Source organism: Muscardinus avellanarius (assembly GCF_963383645.1).
Source record: "Muscardinus avellanarius genome assembly, chromosome: X".
Lineage (NCBI taxonomy): Eukaryota > Metazoa > Chordata > Mammalia > Rodentia > Gliridae > Muscardinus > Muscardinus avellanarius.
Genome location: NC_137792.1, coordinates 34,914,349 through 34,936,694, shown reverse-complemented (window position 1 = coordinate 34,936,694; position 22,346 = coordinate 34,914,349). Strand labels below are relative to the sequence as shown.

General features: G+C 41.0%; 2 protein-coding genes across 7 annotated transcripts in view; one reads left to right on the top strand and one right to left on the bottom strand.

Annotated features, from left to right (window-relative positions):
* CASK (calcium/calmodulin dependent serine protein kinase) overlaps nucleotides 1–22,346 on the top strand; it is a gene marked incomplete at both ends in the record, with an annotated part of 384,129 nt that overhangs the window by 184,726 nt on the left and 177,057 nt on the right. For all 6 annotated transcript variants that reach the window (XM_080718576.1, XM_080718575.1, XM_080718573.1 and 3 more), the window contains one exon: nucleotides 71–143. In XM_080718576.1, the coding sequence (XP_080574702.1) occupies nucleotides 71–143 (73 nt within the window). The remainder of the gene's footprint in view (nucleotides 1–70; nucleotides 144–22,346) is intronic.
* On the bottom strand, nucleotides 12,588–13,598 carry GPR82 (G protein-coupled receptor 82; the record flags this gene model as incomplete). The annotated part of the gene is made up of 1 exon (XM_080719521.1): nucleotides 12,588–13,598. The coding sequence occupies one exon, from the start codon at nucleotides 13,596–13,598 to the stop codon at nucleotides 12,588–12,590; it is 1,011 nt and encodes a 336-aa protein (XP_080575647.1).

Below are 22,346 nucleotides of genomic sequence, written 5' to 3'. Positions count from 1 at the left end.
AAATCAATAAAAATAATAGGAAAATGTTTTAAAAATAAAGATTTACGGTTTTCTGTTTCTTTTTTTACAGCCATTATATGCGACAGATACTGGAAGCTCTGCGCTACTGTCATGATAATAACATAATTCACAGAGATGTGAAGGTAAGTCATTGTGTGACTAACTTTAGCGTTTATGAAGTGAAAACTACATAGGAGGTGATAATAATTACTAGTCTTCTTTAACATTTTTATGGAAAATGTTTTTTTTAAATAATTTCTTTTATCTTGATTTTATTAGGCAATAAAAAATTTAGCTGCTTTCTCTTTGGAAAGTGTACTGGTTCTTGATAGGAACAGACTATCATTTCAGTTTTCTTTTTTTAAAATTAAGGTTACAACAATCGAAAATTTTATTATTCTTTTTTATTATTGTGTGTGAGAGAGAGAAATGAAAAATCGAACAAATAGCAAAAACCAAACTATATCCTATACTGAGTTAATTGGGGGTAAAATTAGAATTTGGTTTATGTAATAAAAGTTAAACATACACATGTATTTTCATAATGTTGCACTGTAAAATAGCATTGTGTTTTCTGCACAGGTAGATTTTATACGTTGTGTGACATCCTTACTATAGGTTCAGCACAGTTCATACCCTTAGAATATCAATATGATAATTACTCAGTCTTTCCACATGGTCCATCTTAGTGTCAAGTCAATGAGAACTCTCAGTTCATGGCTCTTTTGTCAAGCAAAACAGATCCAGTCCAGAGGGGAGACCAGCAGTCCTTCCTCCTGTTCCCCAACCTCTTCTAAGACCTAGAAGTACCAGAGAGCCTCTGAGGTCCCTCTGGCTGCTCTCTCAAACCCCCAACATCCACAGACACGCCTTCCTTTAAAATATTTTATTAAGGGCCTGGTGTACTTTATTTTTTTATTTTATTTTTTAATTGATGCATTGTAATCATATATCACATTGGAGTACAAGACTTGAGAGGATATACAAGCACACATCATCCAATCAGCCCTCATCCAGCCCCCATCCCATTCCCTCCCCCTCCCTCGATCCCATGCTTGTTTGGTGATTAACTTTGATACATTTGTATATGTACCTCCTGCGTTTTAAAGAGGCCCCATCCTCCCCTATTCCATACCCTCTGATTGGTCACCTTAGTTGCTTCACTATAGGGCCCTTTCTATAGCTCGACCACTTCCTGTTGCCCCTTTCCTCCTAATTTTTCTGGTGTACTTTTTTATTTTTTATTTTATTTTGTTTTATTTTATTTTTGCGGGTGTGGGGATGGAACCCAGAGGCCTTTGACCTCCGAGCTACACCCCCTGCCCTATTTTTTATTCTTTATGTTGAAACCGGGTCTCACCGAGTTGCAGAGGGCCTCACTAAGTAGCTGAGGCTGTCCGCGAACCGCGATCCTCCAGGTCTCAGCCTCCCGAATGCTGGGATTACAAGCGTGCGCCACTACATCCGGCTGGTGTACTTTAAATGGTTAAAAAAATTAAGAAGTTTAGTTGAAGTTCAGAAATATTAATAGAAATCCTTGTAGTTACAAGCTGAGGAAAAGCATGGGCAATTTCCAAAACCATTCAGTAGAATGTTATAATAGCAAATGAAAATCACTGGAGAAATGTAGAAAGTGCACTTTAGTGGTAGTTAGTTGCATAATATCTTCTTCATTCTTTTCGAATGTAATGATATGAAATTGATGCAGTTATTAGGAAAATGCAGCCATGAACAACTCAATGGATGTCTAGCACTTTGGGGGGAAAAATTGCCAGTTATCCAAAGAGAATAAGAAATATAGAAAGGTAACAGGGGAGATCTGTCAAATGTAATAGCATTCTGTGTGATTCTTTTGCATTTGATGAAAAAAGAAAGTACATATAGCAAGAGTAAAATATATCTTTCTTATGTGTTGTAAAATATATTCAAGGGGGAAAAAACGATGATTTGAAAACTTAAAACATGTAAAACAGATTGTTAGTTCACATAATACCATGTGTTTAAAAAAACTATTTTGCTCAATGCAGTTTTATTTTGCATGAATTCTATTCTTGAAAGATAATTGTACCAGCATGATGTAAAAAATCGTGATTGACAGCATACACCACTGTAATACTTGCAATAAAATAGTCAGCTTTTGATTAGCCACAATATTTTATATAAAGTTAACATCAAACCAAATCAAATCCAAAAGTAATTATATTTGAATTCACCTTCTAATTTACCTTCTGGTATATTTATTCAACAAATATTCGAGTGCATATTTCATTTCAGAATACTGTGCTTGGGGCCCTAGAAGTATCATGGTCTCAGTAGGAAGATAAGGTGATATATCTTTTATCGACAGCTGCAAATAAACACACACACACACACACACACACACACACACACACGTAGTGACTTTACACAGCCACCTTTATCTTCTCACGGTTCTGCAGTTTGGGCAGAACTCCATGGGGAGCGCTACCCGGGCCTTGGCTAAGTGGATGGCTAGTTCCACAAAGGCTTCACTCAGTCTTCACTCAGCATCTAGGCCGAGGGCACTGGAACAACAGGGAGCCAGCCAGGCCGTCATCGCCGTCTCTCATTCGGGGCTTCTCTTGCTCTTCCTCGTGGCTCCAGCTCCAGCAGGACCTTGTCTCAGGGCTCCCAGAGAGCAAAAGGGGAAACCGCCAGGCTTCTTGAAACCTACACCCGGAACCGGCACTGTGTCACGTCCTCTGCATTCCATTAGTCATATCAATCTTCAAAAAGTCCCGAGACACCAAGTATAGTGGTACACTCCTAGAATCCCAGCTACTCAGGAGGCTAAGGCAGGAGGATTGCAGGTCCGAAGCCATTGCAGAGAAATTTAGAGAGACCCTGTTACAAACTAAAAAATATATATGTATTAAAAAGGGTTGAGGTGTAGCTCAGAGGTAGAACACCCCTGCGTTCAATCCCCTTCACCATTAGGATGGAAGAACTTGGTGGCCATCTTATAAATGGGAAAACAAATGATTGTTGTACATGGTAGAGGGCGGCAATCTCCTCAAATGATGTAGTCAAAGAGATTTCATGGAGGAGGTCGTCTAGGGAGCTCGTCTTGAGTCATGGGTAGTTATATGGAGACAGACGGACATTTCACAGAGAAAGAACAGTGTGTTCGAAGGCCCCAACGTAGTTTCCCATTGGATTAGTTTTTTTATTTCTAAAGGACATGCCAAATAAGTTTGAGGAAACACCCAAAAACTTGCCGAGGAAGGGGGAGCAAAGTAATCTCAAACTGCAAATGAATAAGGAGAAACGCCATTTTTCAGTTGGCAGGGAGACTCAACACAGAACACGCATTAGTGTTGACACTTTTTATTTCAGCACCTGAAATCGACACATTTTGCATGGGTAAATGGAATACTCACATTTAGTCAAGTGGCGATGTTGAGTTCTGGAATATGTTCTTAAGGCATTCATCCAAAAGACATTTCCCGAGAGACCACTGTGTGGCAGACACTTTCCTAAGAACTGGAGCTTCATCAGTAAACAGAACAGACAAAATCACTGCCCTGTGGCGCTGGCATTCTAGGTCAGGGAGACAGGCAATAATCAATAAGCAGAAATACGTAAACTGTACGGTAGGTCAGAGGGTGAAAAGGACTGTGGGGAAAACCCAGAAGGCGAGGGAGTTCTAGAGAAGAGGCTGTAGGTTTCAAACAGGGTGCTCAAAGCAGGCCACATTGAGAAGGTGGCCTGAGAGACAGGACTTGAAGGAGAGGGAGTGGGCTGAGCCCATAGCTAAGAGAAGAGTGTTCTGGGTTCGCTGGGCATGGTGACACATGCTGGCAATCCCAGTGCTTGGGAGGCTGAGGAAGGAGGATTGCAGGTTTGAGGCCAGCCCTTGGTAACATAGTAAGGCCCTGTTTCAAAATAAAAGGATAGAAAGGACTGGGGGTGTAGCTCAGAGGTAGAGTGCCCTTGGGTTCAATCCCAGTTTGGAAGGAAGGAAGTTTTATTTAAAAAAAAAAACCTGCATCCTAATACTTGGAAGGCTGAGACAGGAGGATCACAGTTTGAGGCCAGTCCCATCAATTCAACAAGATTCTGTTTCAAAAAAAGGGGAGTCTGCAGGTGTAACTCAGAAGTAGGTAGGATGCCTCTGGGCTCAATCCCCAGTTCCAGAAGGAAAAAGCAAAAAGCGCTTCAAAGGTGCCAAGACAGGAAGCCCGTGGCCTGGCGAAGGAACAAGAAGCCTGAGTGGCTGAGGCAAAACGAGCAAAAGGGAAGGCAGACGAGCCGCCCCTGCCCGGCTCGGGTCCGGGGGAGCAGTGGAGGCGGCAAGGGCAGTTAGGGTCCAGATATATGTCAAAGGTCATGCCAACAGGACTTCCAAATATAACTTCAGTAACTTGGGTAAACTTGGTTTGACTCAGGACCTTGTTATGGGGCTATTTCCACATAATTGTCGTTGTAGAGCTTCTATAACAATATATTTCACATGGCTAATAATTTAAATTTTCACTCGGCCTTGTTATTGTTGTTAATATCTTTTTGCCAGTAAATCAGGTTTTCTTTGCTTTCAGATATATATTCATTGACATATCTCAATGTAGATTTAATTTGTATGTAGATTTTGATTCCTGCAGTTAAAGATGGTATCTAAAGAAAACCATGTGACAGTATTTCTTTTGTCTTAGATAAATTTGGATTTTAAGTTAAATGTTCATGTAGCCAAGAATATTTTTGTATTCATTTCTTCCTTTCCTCCTTCCTTCCTTCCTTTCTTTTTTTTTTTCTTTTTTGGTACTGGGGATGGAACCTAGGGGCATCATACTTCCAAGCTACACCTATTTTTATTCTTTATTTTCTCACTGAGTTGTACAGGTCCTCACTAAGTAGCTGAGGCTGCCTTCAAACTGTGATCCTCCCGTCTCGGCCTCCCGAATGCTGGGATTACAAGCGTGCGCCACCGCGCCCGGCCCCTCCTTCCTTTCTCTGTCTTCTCTCAGTCTCTCCTGCATGACTTACTAGATGATGGAAAGTATCGGATTTCCCAAAGGTCTGCCATCAGGTTGGTTAGTAGTACATTTTCTTTACTTGGGCATTTCTGTTTTGAAATCATCATAACTACCAAGGACCGTGTGATTTGACTGGAGTATGTAGACCACATGACCCGCAGCAGCGTCTGCAGCTTTGGAGAAGCAATTTTACATGAAATTGCATCAAATGTAATGGTATCATTCATTGAAATTCGGGGAGATGTGCCATTATAATACAGGCCATCCCAACAGCCCACGAGTGGCATATGGGGCTGATACTTGGTAGTGAGAGGCCGCTGTGTGTATTATAGCATGCTTCTCAGCATCCTGGCCTCTGTCAGCTGGATATCATAGCATCTCCCCACACTGTGACAACCAAAAATGACTGCACCTTGCCAGCTATGCCCTGAGCACAAGACTCTTCCTGGTTCAGAGCCATGGTCAGAATATAAAGTTCTAATTCTCATTAAGGCATACTTGCAAATTTCTATTTTTCCGTCATCTTCCATTTAATTCTTTCTCTTATAAAAGGATATGAAAACTTCATATACTTCAAGGAGTTTCCTCCTTTCTTCCTCTCACCCCTAAATGAAAAGTACTTGGGAGAGAACTAGCAGAGGCGTCCAGGTAAATGCACGCCCTGGCTCCTGGCCTGGCCGGCTCCGCTCAGCGCTCAGCGTGCAGAGTCTGCACGATTCGCTCGGCTCTCCCAGCCCCTGCAGACAGCCCCCGAGGTGTCACCGGGATGTGCAGAGCCTCGGCACTCCTCAGGCCTTTCTGTCACTCTGACCTACTCAGGTACGGTTTTAATAACTGAAGTCGAAGCGAAGCCGCTCCCCTGGGAACGCACACCGCTCGCCACACACGCAGTCACTTTCTATGTTAAACAGGGCCTGTGCCCAGGAGGTTTGGGCACTCAGCTTTTAGTTCTGAGAAGTGTTCAAACCCCAGTTGTACATGACTCAGCCAGAGGCCTCCTGCCCAAGTGTTGTCTGGGCGTGCTTCCTTGAAATGGTTTTCCTTGCAACCTGTGTCAACACGCCTGCCTGCCCTTTGGTCCCCTTCTGCTCTCAGTTCTCCTTTCATCCGCCCAGGGCCTGACTTAGATCAGTGTGTGTTCAGCTCATAACACTGGTTGCCGTGGCACTGTGGATTTCTTAAAGTATTCCTTCCTCTTGCTCTCAGTCGCTGACATTTCCTTTACATCTGTGACCAGAACTCCCCAAAGTTCCTCGCATTGTATGAAAAAAGCGAAGTTCTCATTAAGAGGCCGACTTACTTCTTGTATTCTTTATTGTCAGAAACACACCATTAATTGTCCAGCATTACTTTGGTAAGGTTGTTAAACATAATGTGCACATTCAGTGCCTGTACAGTTTGAATATTCATACTTAGAACAATCCCATTATCATTGGGTCTTGCACTTCTAACTTCTCCTGTCCCAATCCTCCATAATTAAACAAATCAGTTCCATAATCTGTTTTGGAAAAGAAAGGATGAAGCTGAGTGTGGTGGGACACACCTGTAATGTGAGAGGCTGAGACAGAAGAATCACAGGTTGGAGGTCAGCCAAGCAATGTAGCAAGGCCCCCTGCAACTCAGACTGTTTCAAAATAAAAACTAAACAGGGCTGGGGGTATAGCTAGGAGGTAGAATGCCCCTGCGTTCAATCCCCATTAACTGCAAAAAAAAATTATGATTTTAAAAAAATTTTTGCTTCCCAAAAGTGGCTCTTTTCATCGCTCCCCTCCTTTTGAGCCGGGGACAGCACGGAGCCTACCACCAAAGAGGTTTTTCTGTCTGGGAATTAAAATTGAAGCAACTCAGCCAGGCGCTGGGAGCCTGAGACAGGAGAATCTCGGGTTCAAGGCCAGCCTCCACAAATTTAGCCCTCAGTAGTGGGACCCAGTTTTAAAATAAAATAGAGCTAGGGGAGTAGCTCAGAAGTAGAAAATCCCTAGGTTCAACCCCCAATATCACAAAACAAACAAAAAATGCAGTGACTCTCTTTCTAGCTGTAGAGACTCTTCCCAATGTACCAATTCTGTTGGAACTTGGGTCCATCAGAGAAAGGGCCCCAACATTAGACTGCACACTTGAAATGCTTAGCAAATTACCAGTGCCCCTCTCACTTCCTTTTGTGGTTGGCCGGCACACTCTCCTCTCCCTTGTCTTCACACATTTGTCCATAACAACTACCACCCTGGCACACTGCAAGGCCAGGGACAGGCCAAGAGTCCCCACCAGAACTGACCTGGCTGTACTCTTCTCCTGCCCAGGGAGGACAGACCCACTCCCAGCTTGAAGGGATTGTCCTGAATTTTGCTTGTTTAGTCTTAATGCTTTGTGTTTCAAATATGCTTTAATGAAAGTATATTCTATGGAAAAAAGGAAGTGGAAATAAGCATGTATCGTGGCTGTTTTCTACACTTAAAATGTAAACTCACTGGCCTGTAAGTCAAAATATAAGATTTCTGAAATCCCAAACTTTTGTTTGACAATAACTCACACAGACACATTAAAAATACCTTTTTTTTTCTGAAATACAAACTTTAAAATTAGGGTAAACTTAGAAAGTGATTCTTTTTTAGAAAGAGGGATGCTTGGAATTGAAGCCAGGAACAGTCTACCTGCAAGCTACACGCCCAGCCCTATTTCTTTTGCATTTGAAGACAGTCTCATAAGTTTGTGAAGCTGGCCACTGATCCTCCTGTTTTAGCCACCCAAGTACTGGGATTATAGGCATGTACCACCACACCCTGGCTGTGTGTGTGTGTGTGTGTGTGTGTGTGTGTGTGTGTGTGTGTGTGTGGTGATACCAGAAATTGAACCCCAGTAGCATTGTGCCTCTGAGCTATACTCTCAGCCCAGTTGTATTCATTATTTTTTTTGAAGATTTAAAGAAGTTTATTAAAAGATAGAAATACAGAAGATAGTTACAGCCTCATGTTACCCAAGGGTAACATGAGGGGGTGCTTCGAACAAAATCACCTTTTATTCATTATTCTGAAACAAGGTCTCATTGAGTTGCAGAGAGTTTCACTAAGTTGCTGAGGCTGGCTGTGAAACTATAGTCTTCCTCCTATCGCAGCCTCCCAAGTACCGAGATTACAAGTATGTGCCACCACACCCAGCTTGTAAAGTGATTTTTAAATAATGATTTTTAGAGCCAGGCATGGTAGTGCACACTTGTAATCTTGGCATTCGGGAGGCTGAGACCGAAGGATCGCAGTTCGCAGACAGCCTCAGCTACTTAGGCCCTTTGCAACTCAGTGAGATCCTGTTTCAAAATAAAGAATAAAAAATAGGGCAGAAGGTGTAGCTCGGAGGTCGAATGCCCCTGGCTTCCATCCCCAGACCCACACACAAAAAAATAGTAATAACTTTTAAAGCCGGGAGTAGTGGTGCACACTTGTCATTTCAGTACTTGGGAGGCTGAAACAGGAGGATCGTGGTTTGCGGACAGCCTCAACTACTTAGTGAGGCCCTTTGCAACTCAGTGAGACCCTGTTTCAAAATAAAGAATTAAAAGCCGGGTGTGGTGGTGCACACTTGTAATCCCAGCATTTGGGAGGCTGAGACTGGAGGATCGCGGTTCGCGGACACCCTCAGCTACTTAGTGAGGCCCTCCGCAACTTAGTGAGACCCAGTTTCAAATTAAAGAATAAAAAAACTAGGGCAGGGGGTATAGCTCGGAGGTCAAATGCTCCCGGGTTCCATCCCCAGACACACAAAAAAAATAAAAAATAAAAAATAAATAAAGAATTAAAAAAATAGGGCTGGGAGTGTAGCTTGGAGGTATAGAATGCCCCTGGGTTTAACTGACCATTCTAAAATTATTTTTCTTCTAAATTTATTTTTTATTTTTTTATTTTCTAAATTTATTTTTTATTTTCTTCTAAATTTATTTTTATTTTCTTCTAAAAATCATTTTTAGAAGATATGTATATACATACATACGTATGTATGTATATATGCATGCATGTATGTATTTATATGTTTAAACTTCCACATGCACTTAGATTTTATATCATATAACTTATGTTAAATTAAAATTACCAATCATCTCAATTCCTCTTAGAATAAAATTGTTGTTGTAACCATGGAGGAATCTGGGCATCTCAGAAACTGTCCTAATGAATTTTGGCTTTCTGTGATTGACATGTCTAGAAGTCACTAGAATGCACATCTCCATTTAGAGCCAGCACATACGGAGGTCACTGAGAGTTCCTAGGTCTCCTCTGTGTCTGCAAATTACTGAGCCAGAAATCTGATTGCTACTCTAAAGACTAGATATACACGGTAAATACTTGAACATCATAGACTTTACTCGGAACATTTTTATCTCTTAGCCGAACACTGAAATAAAATGAAGAACAGATATTTATTGGTTTCTTTCCTAATGAGTTGTGGGGTTTTTGTTGTTTGTTTTTTGCGTTGTTTTGTTTTGAGGTACTGGGGATTGAATCCACAAGCATTCTACCTCCAAGCTACATCTCCAGCCCAACTTTTCTTTTTTTTTTAACTTTGTGAACGGGGTCTAGCCAAGTTGCTGAGAGCCTCACTCAGTTGCTGAGGCCGGTTTCAAACCTGTAATCTTCCTGTCTCCGCCTCCCAAGTACTAGATTTACAGTTAGGCACCACCACACCCAGCTCTATTGGTTTTTAATCAAAATTACACAAATATGTCAGAACAACCCGTAGTGATGGTTTTTATTTTCTTTTGTGGTACTGGAGATTGAACCCAGGGGCATTTTACCTCTAAGCTATACCCCCAGCCCCAATTTTTTATTATTTGTTTTGAAACAAGGTCTTGGTAGATTGCTAAGAGTCTCGCTACATTGCTGACGCTGGCCTCAAACCTGCAATCCTCCTGTCTCAGCCTCCCAAATACTGGGATTGTAGGTGTGTGCCACCACCACGCCCGGCTCCTCTAGTTTTGAACGCACCTCTTAGAGAATCTGTAGGATGAATGGCTTCTGTGTTTCTAATTCAGGAGCAAAAAGTGCTATGAAGTTAAAGGTTTGGAAGTATCATATGAACTTACTTTAAATTTTGGGGGCCCTAAGGAAGTCACCATGTGGTGGGAAAAAACAAAGTCTTTAAGGAGTTTCTAACAAGGTTGCAAGTTAGAGTTAATGGTTTATTCAACTATTTTTGCTTGGTTCTTATCTGAGAATATAAGTACCATGGAAGTAGAAACAGAAAATAGAATATAGCTCCAAAATTGCTTATGATCTTTTTGGGAAGACAACACATTTAAATTTTTTTAATTAGAATGCATATAATACTGAGCATAATTACCATCATTTGTCTTACTGACAATATTACACAGAAGAAAGAAATGACCTTTAAGAAATGCTTAATTCTGCCAGGCGTGGTGGCGCATGCTCCTAATCCCAGCATTTGGGAGGCTGAGACAGGAGGATCGTGGTTCACAGACAGCCTCAGCTACTTAGTGAGGCCCTTCGCAACTCAGTGAGACCCTGTTTCAAAATAAAGAATAAAAAATAGGGCTAGGGGTGCAGCTTGGAGGTAGAATGCCCCTGAGCTCCATCCCCAGTACAGCAAAAAAGAAAGAAAGAAATGCTTAATTCTTAGCCAAATGTGGTGGCACAGCTCATACAGTACTTAAGAGGCTGAGACAGGAGAATCATAGGTTCAAGGCCAGCCTCAGCAACTTAGCAAGACCCTATTTCAAAATGAAAAGTAATTAAAAATGGCTCGGGGGGTGGGTAGCTCAGAGATGAAATGCCCCTGAGTTCAATCCCCAGTATCACAAAAAGAAAAATGCTTACTTCTTAAATATTTAGATATTAGACAAAATTGAGATTTGTTTAACTGCACACTTCGATTTTCTCATCAGTAAGTAGACTGTTATACCTATGGTTGTAATGGTTAAAAACCGTGAAGCATATAAGCAGATGCCTGCCACACAGGAAGTGCTAAGTGATAGTTCATCAGAGTAACCGTATCTGATTTAATAACAGTGCCTATGAATAAGATGGTATTTTCTGTTCTACAGATGAAGAAATTAACATGTAAAGGGGGTAAGTAATTTGCCTAACACTGTCTAGCTAAATAAGAAATAGCGCTAAGATTGAACCCGCCGGGCACGGTGGCACACACTTGTAATCCCAGCATTTGGGAGGCTGAGAAAGGAGAATTGTGGGTTCACAGACAGCTTCAGCTACTTAATGAGGCCCTCCGCAACTCAGTGAGACCTGGTTTCAAAAATAAAGAATAAAAAATAGGGCAGGGACTGTAGCTCAAAGGTCAAATGCCCCTGGGTTCCATCCCCAGACCCGCAAAAAAAAAAAAAAAAGATTGAACCCAAGGAGTCTAAATCCAGAAACAAATGTTTTAACATAATACTATTATGCTACTTTATCATTTATTCCACAAAAAATAGTTGAACATATCTACATGCCATATACTTTTATCATTAATAACATTATTTATATTGGACACAGGAAATATACAAGTTGTGATGAAAATGGGCATATAATGATATTATTTAGCTTTTCATTTTGACAAAACCTCATCCAAATATTTAAGCATATTTGTAAGTAACATCTGCTTAATAAATAGTGGAGCCCCAGTAACGTGAGCCACATAATTCCAAATTATTTGTTTTATAACATCTTGGATTTCTATAGTGTATTGTTCATGCACTTAGAACATTTAGGAGTGTTTTTATTCATTTTTTCTCGTACTCATTTTAAAGTTACCAACAAAACAAACACTAACCTTTGCATTCTAACTGAACCTTTGTTTTGTAAGTACTTAGGAAGCAGACAGTCCATCAACTATTTATTTCTTCAACCTACAGTCACAAATTACTGTGTTCTGAACAGAAGATCCACAATAAAATTTAAACAGAAAATGGTCGGTTGATCTAGTATGCAGTGGGATCTTTTCAGTATGCTTGCCTTTTGCCCCTGAAAACCTCTGCCATCTCAACTTTTGGTATAAGTAAAACTATAAATCGAGTTTTATAAGTATACTTATTTATTTAAAAAAAAACAAAGAGAGCTGGGTGTGGTGGCACACCTGTAATCCCAGTAATTGGGAGGCTGAGACAGGAGGATTGCAGGTTCAAGGACAGCCTCAGCAAGTTAGCGAGACTAAGCAACCTAGCAAGACCCTGTTTTAAGAAACAAAATAATGATGATAATAATAATAGGGCTCAGGGTGTCGCTCAGAAGTAGAACGTCCCTGGGTTCAAGCCCCAGTTCCCTACCCCAACACTGATACAAGAGAGAGACCCTGGCATGGTGGCCTGTGCCTGTAACCTCAGTACTTGAGAGGCTGAGACAAGGAAGATTGCAAATTTGAGATCAGCCTCAGCAACTTAGTGAGATCCCGTTTTAAAATTTAAAAAATCATAAAATACTGGAGTATAGCTCAGCAGTAGAGCATCCCTGGGTTTGACCTGCAGTACTAGCAACAACAAAACAAACAGATTTGCTTGATGCCTATGTTTAACCAAGCTATGACTTATTATCATTAAATTTAGTGTCCCTAATAAAGTCACATGAACTTTCCTATTTCATGGTGTCTTCCATCCAAAAGTCAACTATGTGTTTGTGTATGTGGTGAACTGGATTGTATAATGAGATTATATAGTGTCTTCTTGAACGTTTTATCTAATAGAAGAAATATAATGGGGTCTGTGCTACTTCTGGCTGAAGCAAGACAAGTGAGGATATTTTTTATTTCTATTAAATAATTCAATTGCTGACTGTCCTCTCTTTGGTTCAGCACATAAAAAATGGGCTTAAAAATACTATACGGAAGAAAGCAAACTATCAGTAGAATCTGGATGACCAAAAGATGTCTTTTCACAGAAGCATAAGTCAAGTCTCTCTCCCTAATGGATGTGCAGGCCCTTATTTTTCTCAGATGACTGACAAAAGAGGAATATGATGTGAGTACCACCAGAAATGCAAATCCAATAAATGTGGTTCCAACGAGACCTGCAATCTGCGAGATTGTGGCTCCTAATTCCGTCTGTCGATTGTAGCACCGGCTGGCGCGTCCTTCAGTAACCTCTATGACTGAGTAGTATACGATAATGGGGACGATTACGCCCAGTACAACTCCCCAGATGTAAATGCACAGTTTCTTAGCAAAGGCGGGCTGCCGAAATTTCCTCAGTAAATGGCCATAAAAGATTTTCTCATAGCACGAAGTAGTCTCTTGCGCAGACTCCTTTTTCATTAAGGTGGCATAGCGGCTTATGGCAATCCAACATAAAATTAAGAGGCTGACAAACATACTTACATGCATGGAGAGAGTTCCCAGAAAATTGACCACTGTGCATTTTACCGATTGGTACTCCCATTGGAAACCTTTCAGGAAATAGATACCAATAAAAGGCATGGTACTGCACACGAGCAAGTTTGCAGTCACAAGATGTGTCAGGTAGATGTGCGTTGAGGTTTTCTTACCTATTCTGGTTAAAAATACCCACTGAGAGAGTGAGTTTCCAAAGAGACCAACAATACATAGGAAGGTGTAAGTGATTGGCAAGGCCGTGGTGGAGATCACAGATGGTTGGATGCATGTTGAGTTGTTACTCATTTATATCAGATGTTCTTGAATGTCTCACGGGACCTAGAACAGAATTGCAGGTATTTAATATTAACATTATAGGTGTTGTTTAAGCAAATAATAAAAAATGCATTGGATAAAATAAAATACTAACGAAATGTGTCGGGGGGAGGGAAAGTGTAGGTGGCTTCTTACCTTTGCTAATCACGATAATCCAATTGAAATAAAAGCAAGAACGTCTTTATTAGGATGGATAATGATGTCTAAAAAACAAAAGTTGATGCAAATAGTTAAATGCCTGAGATATATCACTTTTTTTTAGAGGAATGTATAGGGTTCCCCGCCTTTGGTCCTTGGAAGTGAACCCAGGGTCATTCTACCTCTGAGCTATACCTACAGTCATTGCTATTTTTTACTTTGAAATAGGGTCTCACTGAGTTGCTGAGGGTCTCACTAAATTGCTGAGACTAGCCTCGAACCTGTGATCCTTCTGTCTCAGGAGGGTTACTGGGATTACAAGTGTGTGCCACAATGCCTGGCTATGGTTCTTAGAATATAAAGCAATGTATAAGTGATGGTAGTTTTGCCTAAAAATGTAGTTTAAACTTTTTAAGGCACATGTAAACAATTCATGCTGGTCAAAGAAAAGTATTTTACAGCCATATTAATAGAGAGATAAAACTCGTTTCTGATTAGCACGATAATTATATAGAAATAGCCTTCCAAATGTTTTTTTCCTGAATAGCTTAAAACACTTTCATATAACCTAATACTATTAAAAGAATCTCTTTTCATAGTTCAGAAATACGCTCAATTCCATATTACAGAAACTCAGGCAAAGGCCTGAACTGAAAGAAGGAAGGTTTCATGACCAAAAATAGATTCCAAAATCCCAAGGTTACTACCAGGGGCATCAGTAATTTCAAATTAACACTAAACTGTTATGCTTATTGGATAGAGCGCCCTCGTGTGTCCTCATGTGTAATTTAGTATCTGAGTTTTGCAGATATTTTTATTTGATTGCTTAAAAGATGTGATTTTTTTCTTTCTTTTTTTTTTTTTTTTGCGGATCTGGGGATGGAACCCAGGGGCATTCGACCTCGGAGCTACACCCCCTGACCTATTTTTTTAATCTTTATTTTGAAACCAGGTCTCACTGAGTTGCAGAGGGCCTCACTAAGTAGCTGAGGCTGTCCGCAAACTGTGATCCTCCAGTCTCAGCCTCCCGAATGTTGGGATTACAAGCGTGCGCCACCACGCCCGGCTGTGATGTTTTAATTACAGAATAAATGCATATGTGAAGCCAGGCATGGTAGCACATGCCTATAATCCCAGTACTTACGAGGCTGAGACAGGAGGATTGCAGGTTTGAGGATAGCCTCAGCAAGTAATAAGACTCTCATAAGCCTAAAGAGACTCTTTTTCAAAATAAAAATTAAATAGGGCTGGGAGTAGAATGCCTTTGGGTTCAATCCCCATTACCAAAAAATAAAAAATAAATGAAGGTGTGGATTTGGTTTTGGGGGGGTTTGTTTGTTTGTTTGTTTTTGGTACTGGATACTGTAAACCCAGGGGCATTCTGCCTCCAAGCTACATCTGCAACCCTTTTTATTTATTTTGAAACAGGGTGTTTCTAAGTTGCTGAGGCTGGTCTGGAACCTGTGATCCTCCTGTCTCAGTCCCCAGGTACGAGGATTGCAGGCAGGTGCCATCACACCAGTCTGGTTTTTTTAACCTCTCATTTTTAAATCTTTCTTACTGCAAAAGTTACACATGAAGGACTGAAGAATCATGGACAAACTCCTTTTCATTCTTATTTTTCTTCTTATTCCCTTATTTTTCAGGCAAGAATAACAAAGAAAAGTTACTGGGTTCTGAACAAATAAAGCATCACGGTCTCTATTCACAAAGCACCACATTTCTGTGTTCTTCACATCCGTTCCTAAACCACATTCTCTACTCTTTTAGGAGCAACATCAGGGTTTCCCAGCCTCTTTTTTAAATCACATTCTCAGTTTTGTATTCTGTTTATTTCAGTATTCTATTTTTGTGACACTGGAAATTGAACCCACGGGGATTCTACCTCTGAGATACACCTAGAGCCCTTTTTATTTTTTAATTTATTTTGTATTTATTTATTTATTTATTTATTTATTTATTTATTTATTTTTGTGATGCTGGGAGTTGAACCCAGGACTCTGAGCTACACCCCCAGCCTTATTTTATTGTTTATTTTGAAACAAGGTCTCAGTAAGCTACTGGACACTGGCCTCGAACCTGTGATCCTCCTACCATAGCCTCCTAAGCACTGGGATTACAGGCATGCACCACCACACCCAGCACATTCTCTGATTTTATAAACATAAAAATTTGGCCATACATAACCTCTGATCTCAGCACTCAAGCTTTCAGGGTCTTTTAACTCTGTACCCCTTTTCAAAATCATATGGTTTTGCTTTCTGCATCTTGGATTACTTTAATATTATATTTCAAATTTTACAAAATGGGACTTTTTCAAATATATTGTTATAATTTTGAAATAATTTTTAAACCAAACAATCCAGACCAAAAGACTTAAAATTTTAAGATTCAAATACTGAGACCCTTAATGTCTACCACTATCGTAATCATTTTATTTCTTTGCCATTTTTATTTAGAAAATGGTCCATATGCTTAAGAAAGAGTTTGTATGTGGTGAATTGCAATCTGGCTGCACTTAGTATAGATGTGGTTATAAATAAATAAAACCTAATCTATAACGTCAGTGATTTAAAATGAGTCAAATAGAGGGTGAAGTGAGACACTTTATTTCTTGAGAAAAATTCATCTGCTCAATGTAGATTTTGACCCTACATAAGGAGTAGAGTTTTCTTATAGGTTATTCAAGAAAAGCACTAAAGCCGGGCGTGGTGGCATGCGCTTGTAATCCCAGTACTTGGGAGGCTGAGACAGGAGGATCGCAAGTTTGCAGCCAGCCTCAGCTACTCAGTGAGGCCCTCTGCAACTCAGTGAGACCCTGTTTCAAAAATAAAGAAAAAAGGGGAGACTGGGAGTGTAGTTCCGAGATAGAATGACCCTAGGCTCCATCCCCAGTTCCACACAAAAAAGAAAGAAAAGGAAAGCACTAGCCCCTGCCTTGTGTAAAATAATACATAATACACTAAAAACAGCAGCTGTAATGGTGCTTCTACATGAATATTCGTAGCAGATGCTCCTGAACAGGGGACAGGTAAGAGACTTTTGCAGACACTGGCTTTATCAAACAGATAAGGTTGAGTCTGTACAGGAACCTCAAGATAGCAAATAACAACTAGTTGACCATCTTCGGCATCTCAAGTTTGTGTCTATTCTGTACCTCTTCTTTTTAAAACACTATTTCTCTGGGCATAGTGGTACATACTTGTAATCCCTATGTGTGAGGCTGAGATGAGAGATCATAGGTTTGCAGCCGGCCTTGGCAACTTAGTGACCCACTCTGCAACTTAGTGAAGCCCTGTTTCCAAATAAAAAATAAAATAGGGCTGGGGGTGCAGCTCAGAGGTAGAGTGCCTCTGGGTTCCACCCCCAGTGCTATAAATAAATAAATAAAAATAAATAAGTAGCTGATTCTGGAGCTACTAGATTATTTTCTAAAATTTGAGAAATATCATTAACAAAATCAAATCAAAATGTCATGTTATAGATTACAGAATTGCTTTCAAGAAAATGTCTCCAGCCAGGTATGGTGGCACATGCCTGTAATCCCAGTACTTGCGAGGTTGAGAAAGGAGAATCACAGATTTGAGGCCAAGTTTAGCAATTTATCAAGCCCCTTTTTCAAAAAAAATTTTTTTCTAAGGACTAGGAGTGTAGTTCAGAGGTAGAATATCCATGGGTTCAATCACCAGTATCACACACAAAAAAAAGAAAATGTCTTCAAGTCAGCAATCCCCCTCTGTAAAATGTCTCTCAAGTGACTCGTGTACATTGTATGTTTGCTAATTTAACAAATGAATAGAGTTTCCCAACTCTTTGAGGCTTACCAGTGATTATCTATACAACTAAAAGGCTGACATCCTTTCCTAATGATCGGTTTTTAAAGTTTCAAGTTTACTAAATTAACTTTTTTACAGAACTTACCTTTAAGCTAAAAATAAATAAAAGCCCCCTTACCTGTAGGAGTGGTTATGTCAAGTACGGTTAGGTCGTTCAAGGCAGCGATGCAAATTTCAGACTGAACAATTCTCCACTTTTCACTCTTCCCGTCTCCTCAGTCAATGTAAATAGTCTTGCCTGAAACCAACTACAGTGGGGGAAAAGGAAATTAAAGAGAAGAAATTCAATAGTTACGGTAAATGTAGCAACCACCTCCTCAAAAAAAACACTCATTTCTCTATTTCTGTAGTGGGAGGAAGTACTTCTTTAAGATTATTTCATGAACTCATTACACCTCATTTAGGTTGATGAAACATGATTGGCTGCTGAAGCTAGTTAGTTTTATGTGACATAGTGATAAAAGGAACCACTTTATAGTAACCTAATAAAAGAGCAGTACAAATTTGTCTGTAAAATGATCAGGAAAATTCTATGGATGGCTTATTTGCAATCCATCTTTATCAAGAATATGGGCTGCCAGGCACGGAGGCACACACCTTGTAAGCCATGTAGTTGGAAGGCTGAGACAGGAGGATAGCAGGTTCATGGTCAGCCATAGCAATTTAGGGAGGCCCTATGCAACTTAGTGAGACCCTGTTTCAAAATTAAAAAAAATAATAATAAGCCGGGCGTGGTGGCGCACGCTTGTAATCCCCGCGCTTGGGAGGCGGAGACAGGAGGATCGCGCAGGTTCGAAGCCAGCCGCGCTGGCGTGAGAGACCCTGTTTCAAAAATATAAAATAGGTCTGGGAGTGTAGCCCGGAGGTAGAAGGGCTTCCAGGAACCCCAGTACCACCAAAAAATAAAAAATAAAAAAAAAATAATAATAATAATAATAATAATAATAATAATAAAGTCAAAAGGGATAGGGATGCACGCCGGGCATGGTGGCGCACGCTTGTAATCCCCGCGCTTGGGAGGCAGAGACAGGAGGATCGGAGGCTGGTTCGGAGCCAGCCTCGCTGGCTTAAGAGATCCTGTTTCCAAATTTTAAAAAATATATAAAATGGGTCTAGGAGTGTAGGCCAGGGGTAGAAGGGCTTCCAGGAACCCCAGTACCACCACCAAAAAAAGAAAAAAGGGATAGGGGTGGCCGGGCGTGGTGGCGCACGCTTGTAATCCCCGTGCTTGGGAGGCAGAGACAGGAGGATCGCGCAGGTTCAAAGCCAGCCGCGCGCACTGGCTTAGGAGACCCTGTTTCCAAATAAAAATGTAAAAATAGGTCTGGGAGTGTAGCCCGGAGGTAGAAGGGCTTCCAGGAACCCCAGTACCACCAAAAAAAAAAAGGGATGGGGTGAAACTCGTAGGTAGAACACCCCTGGGTTCACTTCCCAGTACCACACCAAAAAAAAAAAAAAGAAGAATGCAGGCAGCCGCACACTTGTAACACCAGTATTTGGGAAGCTGAGCAGATTCAAAGCCAGCCTCAGCAACTTAGGAAGCCCTCTGCAATTTAATGGGACCCTGTTTCAAAATAAAAAATAGGCTGGAGGTATATCTCAGAAGTAGTGCATTCAATCCCCAATACCAATAAATAAATAATGAATAAAACTCAGAGTTTTCTTACATATAGCAGCTTGCTGGAATTAAGTGTCCTAGATCCAGTCTAGAACTGCATGATCTATAAGTTGTGAGTCTTTGTTTTAAGGTTGCAAGACGCTGAGGCCCAGAAGAGCTCACAGTGGGGCACCCTGCACCATGTTGTCCACTGGCCTGCTCCACAAGGCTCCCAGTCAAATTTGCAGGAACGTAGGTTTCCATGGAAGCCAGCTTGGAAGGAAGGCAGGACAAACTCCTGTTGGGAGGCGGAGACAGGAGGATCGTGCAGGTTCGAAGCCAGCCTCAGCTGGCTTAAGAGACCCTGTTTCCAAATAAAATATAAAATAGGTCTGGGAGTGTAGTCCAGAGGTAGAAGGCCACTGGTTCCATCCCCAGTACCACCAAAAAAAAATTTCTCTATCTACAGAGAATTTCAGGGCATCAGGAATATATAATATAATACATATAGATATATATACATATAGATATGTAAAGGGAAGAACAAGAGAAATATACATATGTGGATTTAGATAGCCAGCCTAGGCACTGCTGGCCTGGGTGGGTAGCTCTGCAGCCATTAATTTCTTCTGGAGGAAATGCAGAAAACCAGGTATTCTGGAAGGTACCAGTTTTAGAGGGAATCTGTCAATTTGGGGGTTAGCGAGTCTGTTTCACAAGTGCAGACCACACTTAGGGATTTGAGTCCCAGTTTGGTTACAGAGTAAGGAACTCAGGTGGGCATGGTGGCACACACCTGTAATTCCAGTGCTCGAGAAACTAAGACAGGAGAATCGCAGGTTCAAAGCCAGCCTCAGCAATTTAGCAAGACCCTGTTTCCAAATAAAGATAAAATAGGGCCGGGGTGTAGCTCAGAGGTAGAATGCTCCTGAGTTCAATTCTTAGCGCCAGCAAAAAAAGAGAGAGAAAGAAAAAAGAAACCAACAAAGTAACTCACTCTACTTCTATTTGCCCTTGTGCTGCCTCCATTTGAGTTCGGCATCGTAAATTGTTTGGAGCATTTCATAATGAATTTGGGGGATCAGGAAGTGCCAGATATGCCTCATGTCAAATGAGTAGCTGCGATGTAAGAGATTACGAAACCGATTGTATACATGTGCTCACCAGCCAGGCGTGGTGGCGCACGCTTGTAATCCCAGTACTTAGGAGCCTGAGGCAGGAGGATTGCAGGTTTGTAGCCAGTCTCAGCTACTTGGTGAGGCTCTCCACAACTTAGTAAGACCCTGTTTCAAAAATAAAGAATAAAGATAGGGCTGGAGGCATAGCCCAGAGATGGAATGCTCCTGAGTTCAATCCCTAGTACCACTAAATAAATAAATAAATAAATAAATAAATAAATAAATATTTTTAAAGGTTAAGGGTATAGCTCAGAGATACATCTTCCCTGGATTCAATCCCCAGTACCAAAACAAAGATGTGCTTGTCTATGAGCTACTAACTAAATGGAAGCTAAGTGTGTACAACTCGGGAGCTAAATTTACCTCCGGGGCTACCCTTTCCTTGGGTAGTTGAGCCAGTGGAAGTCTAAAAAAAAGAATAGATAGGGCTGGGTGTGGTGGCGCACGCTTGTAATCCCCGCGCTTGGGAGGCTGAGACAGGAGGATCCCAGTTTGATACCAGCCTCAGCTACTTAGTGAGGCCCTCTGCAACTCAGTAAGACCCTGTTTCAAAATAAAGAATAAAAAATAGGGCTGTGGGTGTAACTCAAAGGTAGAATGCCCCTGGGTTCCATCCCTGGTACAGAAAAAAAAAAGAATAGATAGCAGAAATGTAATTTTCATCAAGCCTAAGCACTTTGGTTATTAGTAAATCTTCATCTTAAATTAATACAAGTCCCTTGCCCTATCTCATAACCCCTAACACTTAAACCTTATTCCACGCTGATTGCATAAATTCTCCCTAATGTTTGCTAACATTTCTCTCAAAAACGAAAGAGAGAACTCCCTGAAGTGTCTGGAGTTCATTCTGTCGCTGTGCATCGTTGCAATGCTCCCCATTATTTAATTAATAACAGTGATTCTTCCAGGGTTTCATGACCATTGATTGCAGAGTAGTTTGACTTCCAGAATTCCTATCATTTTTACTCCAACCATCACTTAGTACAACAACGAGAAAAAAAGTTGAGCATAGTGATCGAGCTGTGTGCCTAGCATGTGTGAGGCCCTGAGTTCCATCCCCAACACCATTAAAAAAAATCGAAAAGAAAACAGCTTACAAGTACGATAGTAATTTAAAGAAGAAAGAAATGGAGCCGGCCATGGTGGCACATACCTCTAATCCCAGGGGAGGCTGAGACAGGAGGATTGCTGGCTTGAAATCAGCCTCAGCAATTAGCAATAATCTGTTTCAAAATAAAAAATGAAACTAGAGATGTAGTTCAAAGGTGATATGCCCCTGGGTTCAATTCCCAGTATCAAAAACAAGAATAAAAATGGAATACTGTTTATAAGTGATTAAAAAATAATGTGCATGTGTGTGCATATGTGTGTGTATGTGTATGTGTTGCTGGGGATTGAACAGGGGCATTCTTCCTCTGAGCTACACTCCCAGCCCCTTTTTATGTTTTATTTTGAAACATGGTCTCACTAGGTTGCTGAGGGTCTCACTAAGTTGCCAAGGCTGGCTTTGAGCCTGTGATCTTCCTGTCTCAGCCTCCCAAGTACTAGGATTACAGGTGTGTTGCCACCATACCCAGAAAAAGAGAATTTTAACATTATATAATAGGGCTTAAGCATTTTTGGTCCAAAAAAATGTCTTTGTTTTTCTCCATTGTCCCCAAACTCAGTAAATGACACAGTTGTTGAGTTGTTCACACCCCAAACCTAGCCCTCATCTGGGATTTCTCTTTCCTTCACATCTCCCGTCCACTCAGCTGCTGCTACTGCCACATCTCCCGCCACTGTCTCTTACTCACCCATCAGGAGGGCTGCCTGGGTGCCAGACTCCCTGCCACTTGCTTTATGGGCAAGTCTTAATCTTCACAGCCCCCAGAGAAATAAAGATCTTCATTTGAAAGGCGAGGAGAGCTGCAGCTCAGCAAGGTTATGTAAGTTCCCCAAGGCCCCACAGCCCTGTGACTGGCTTCCC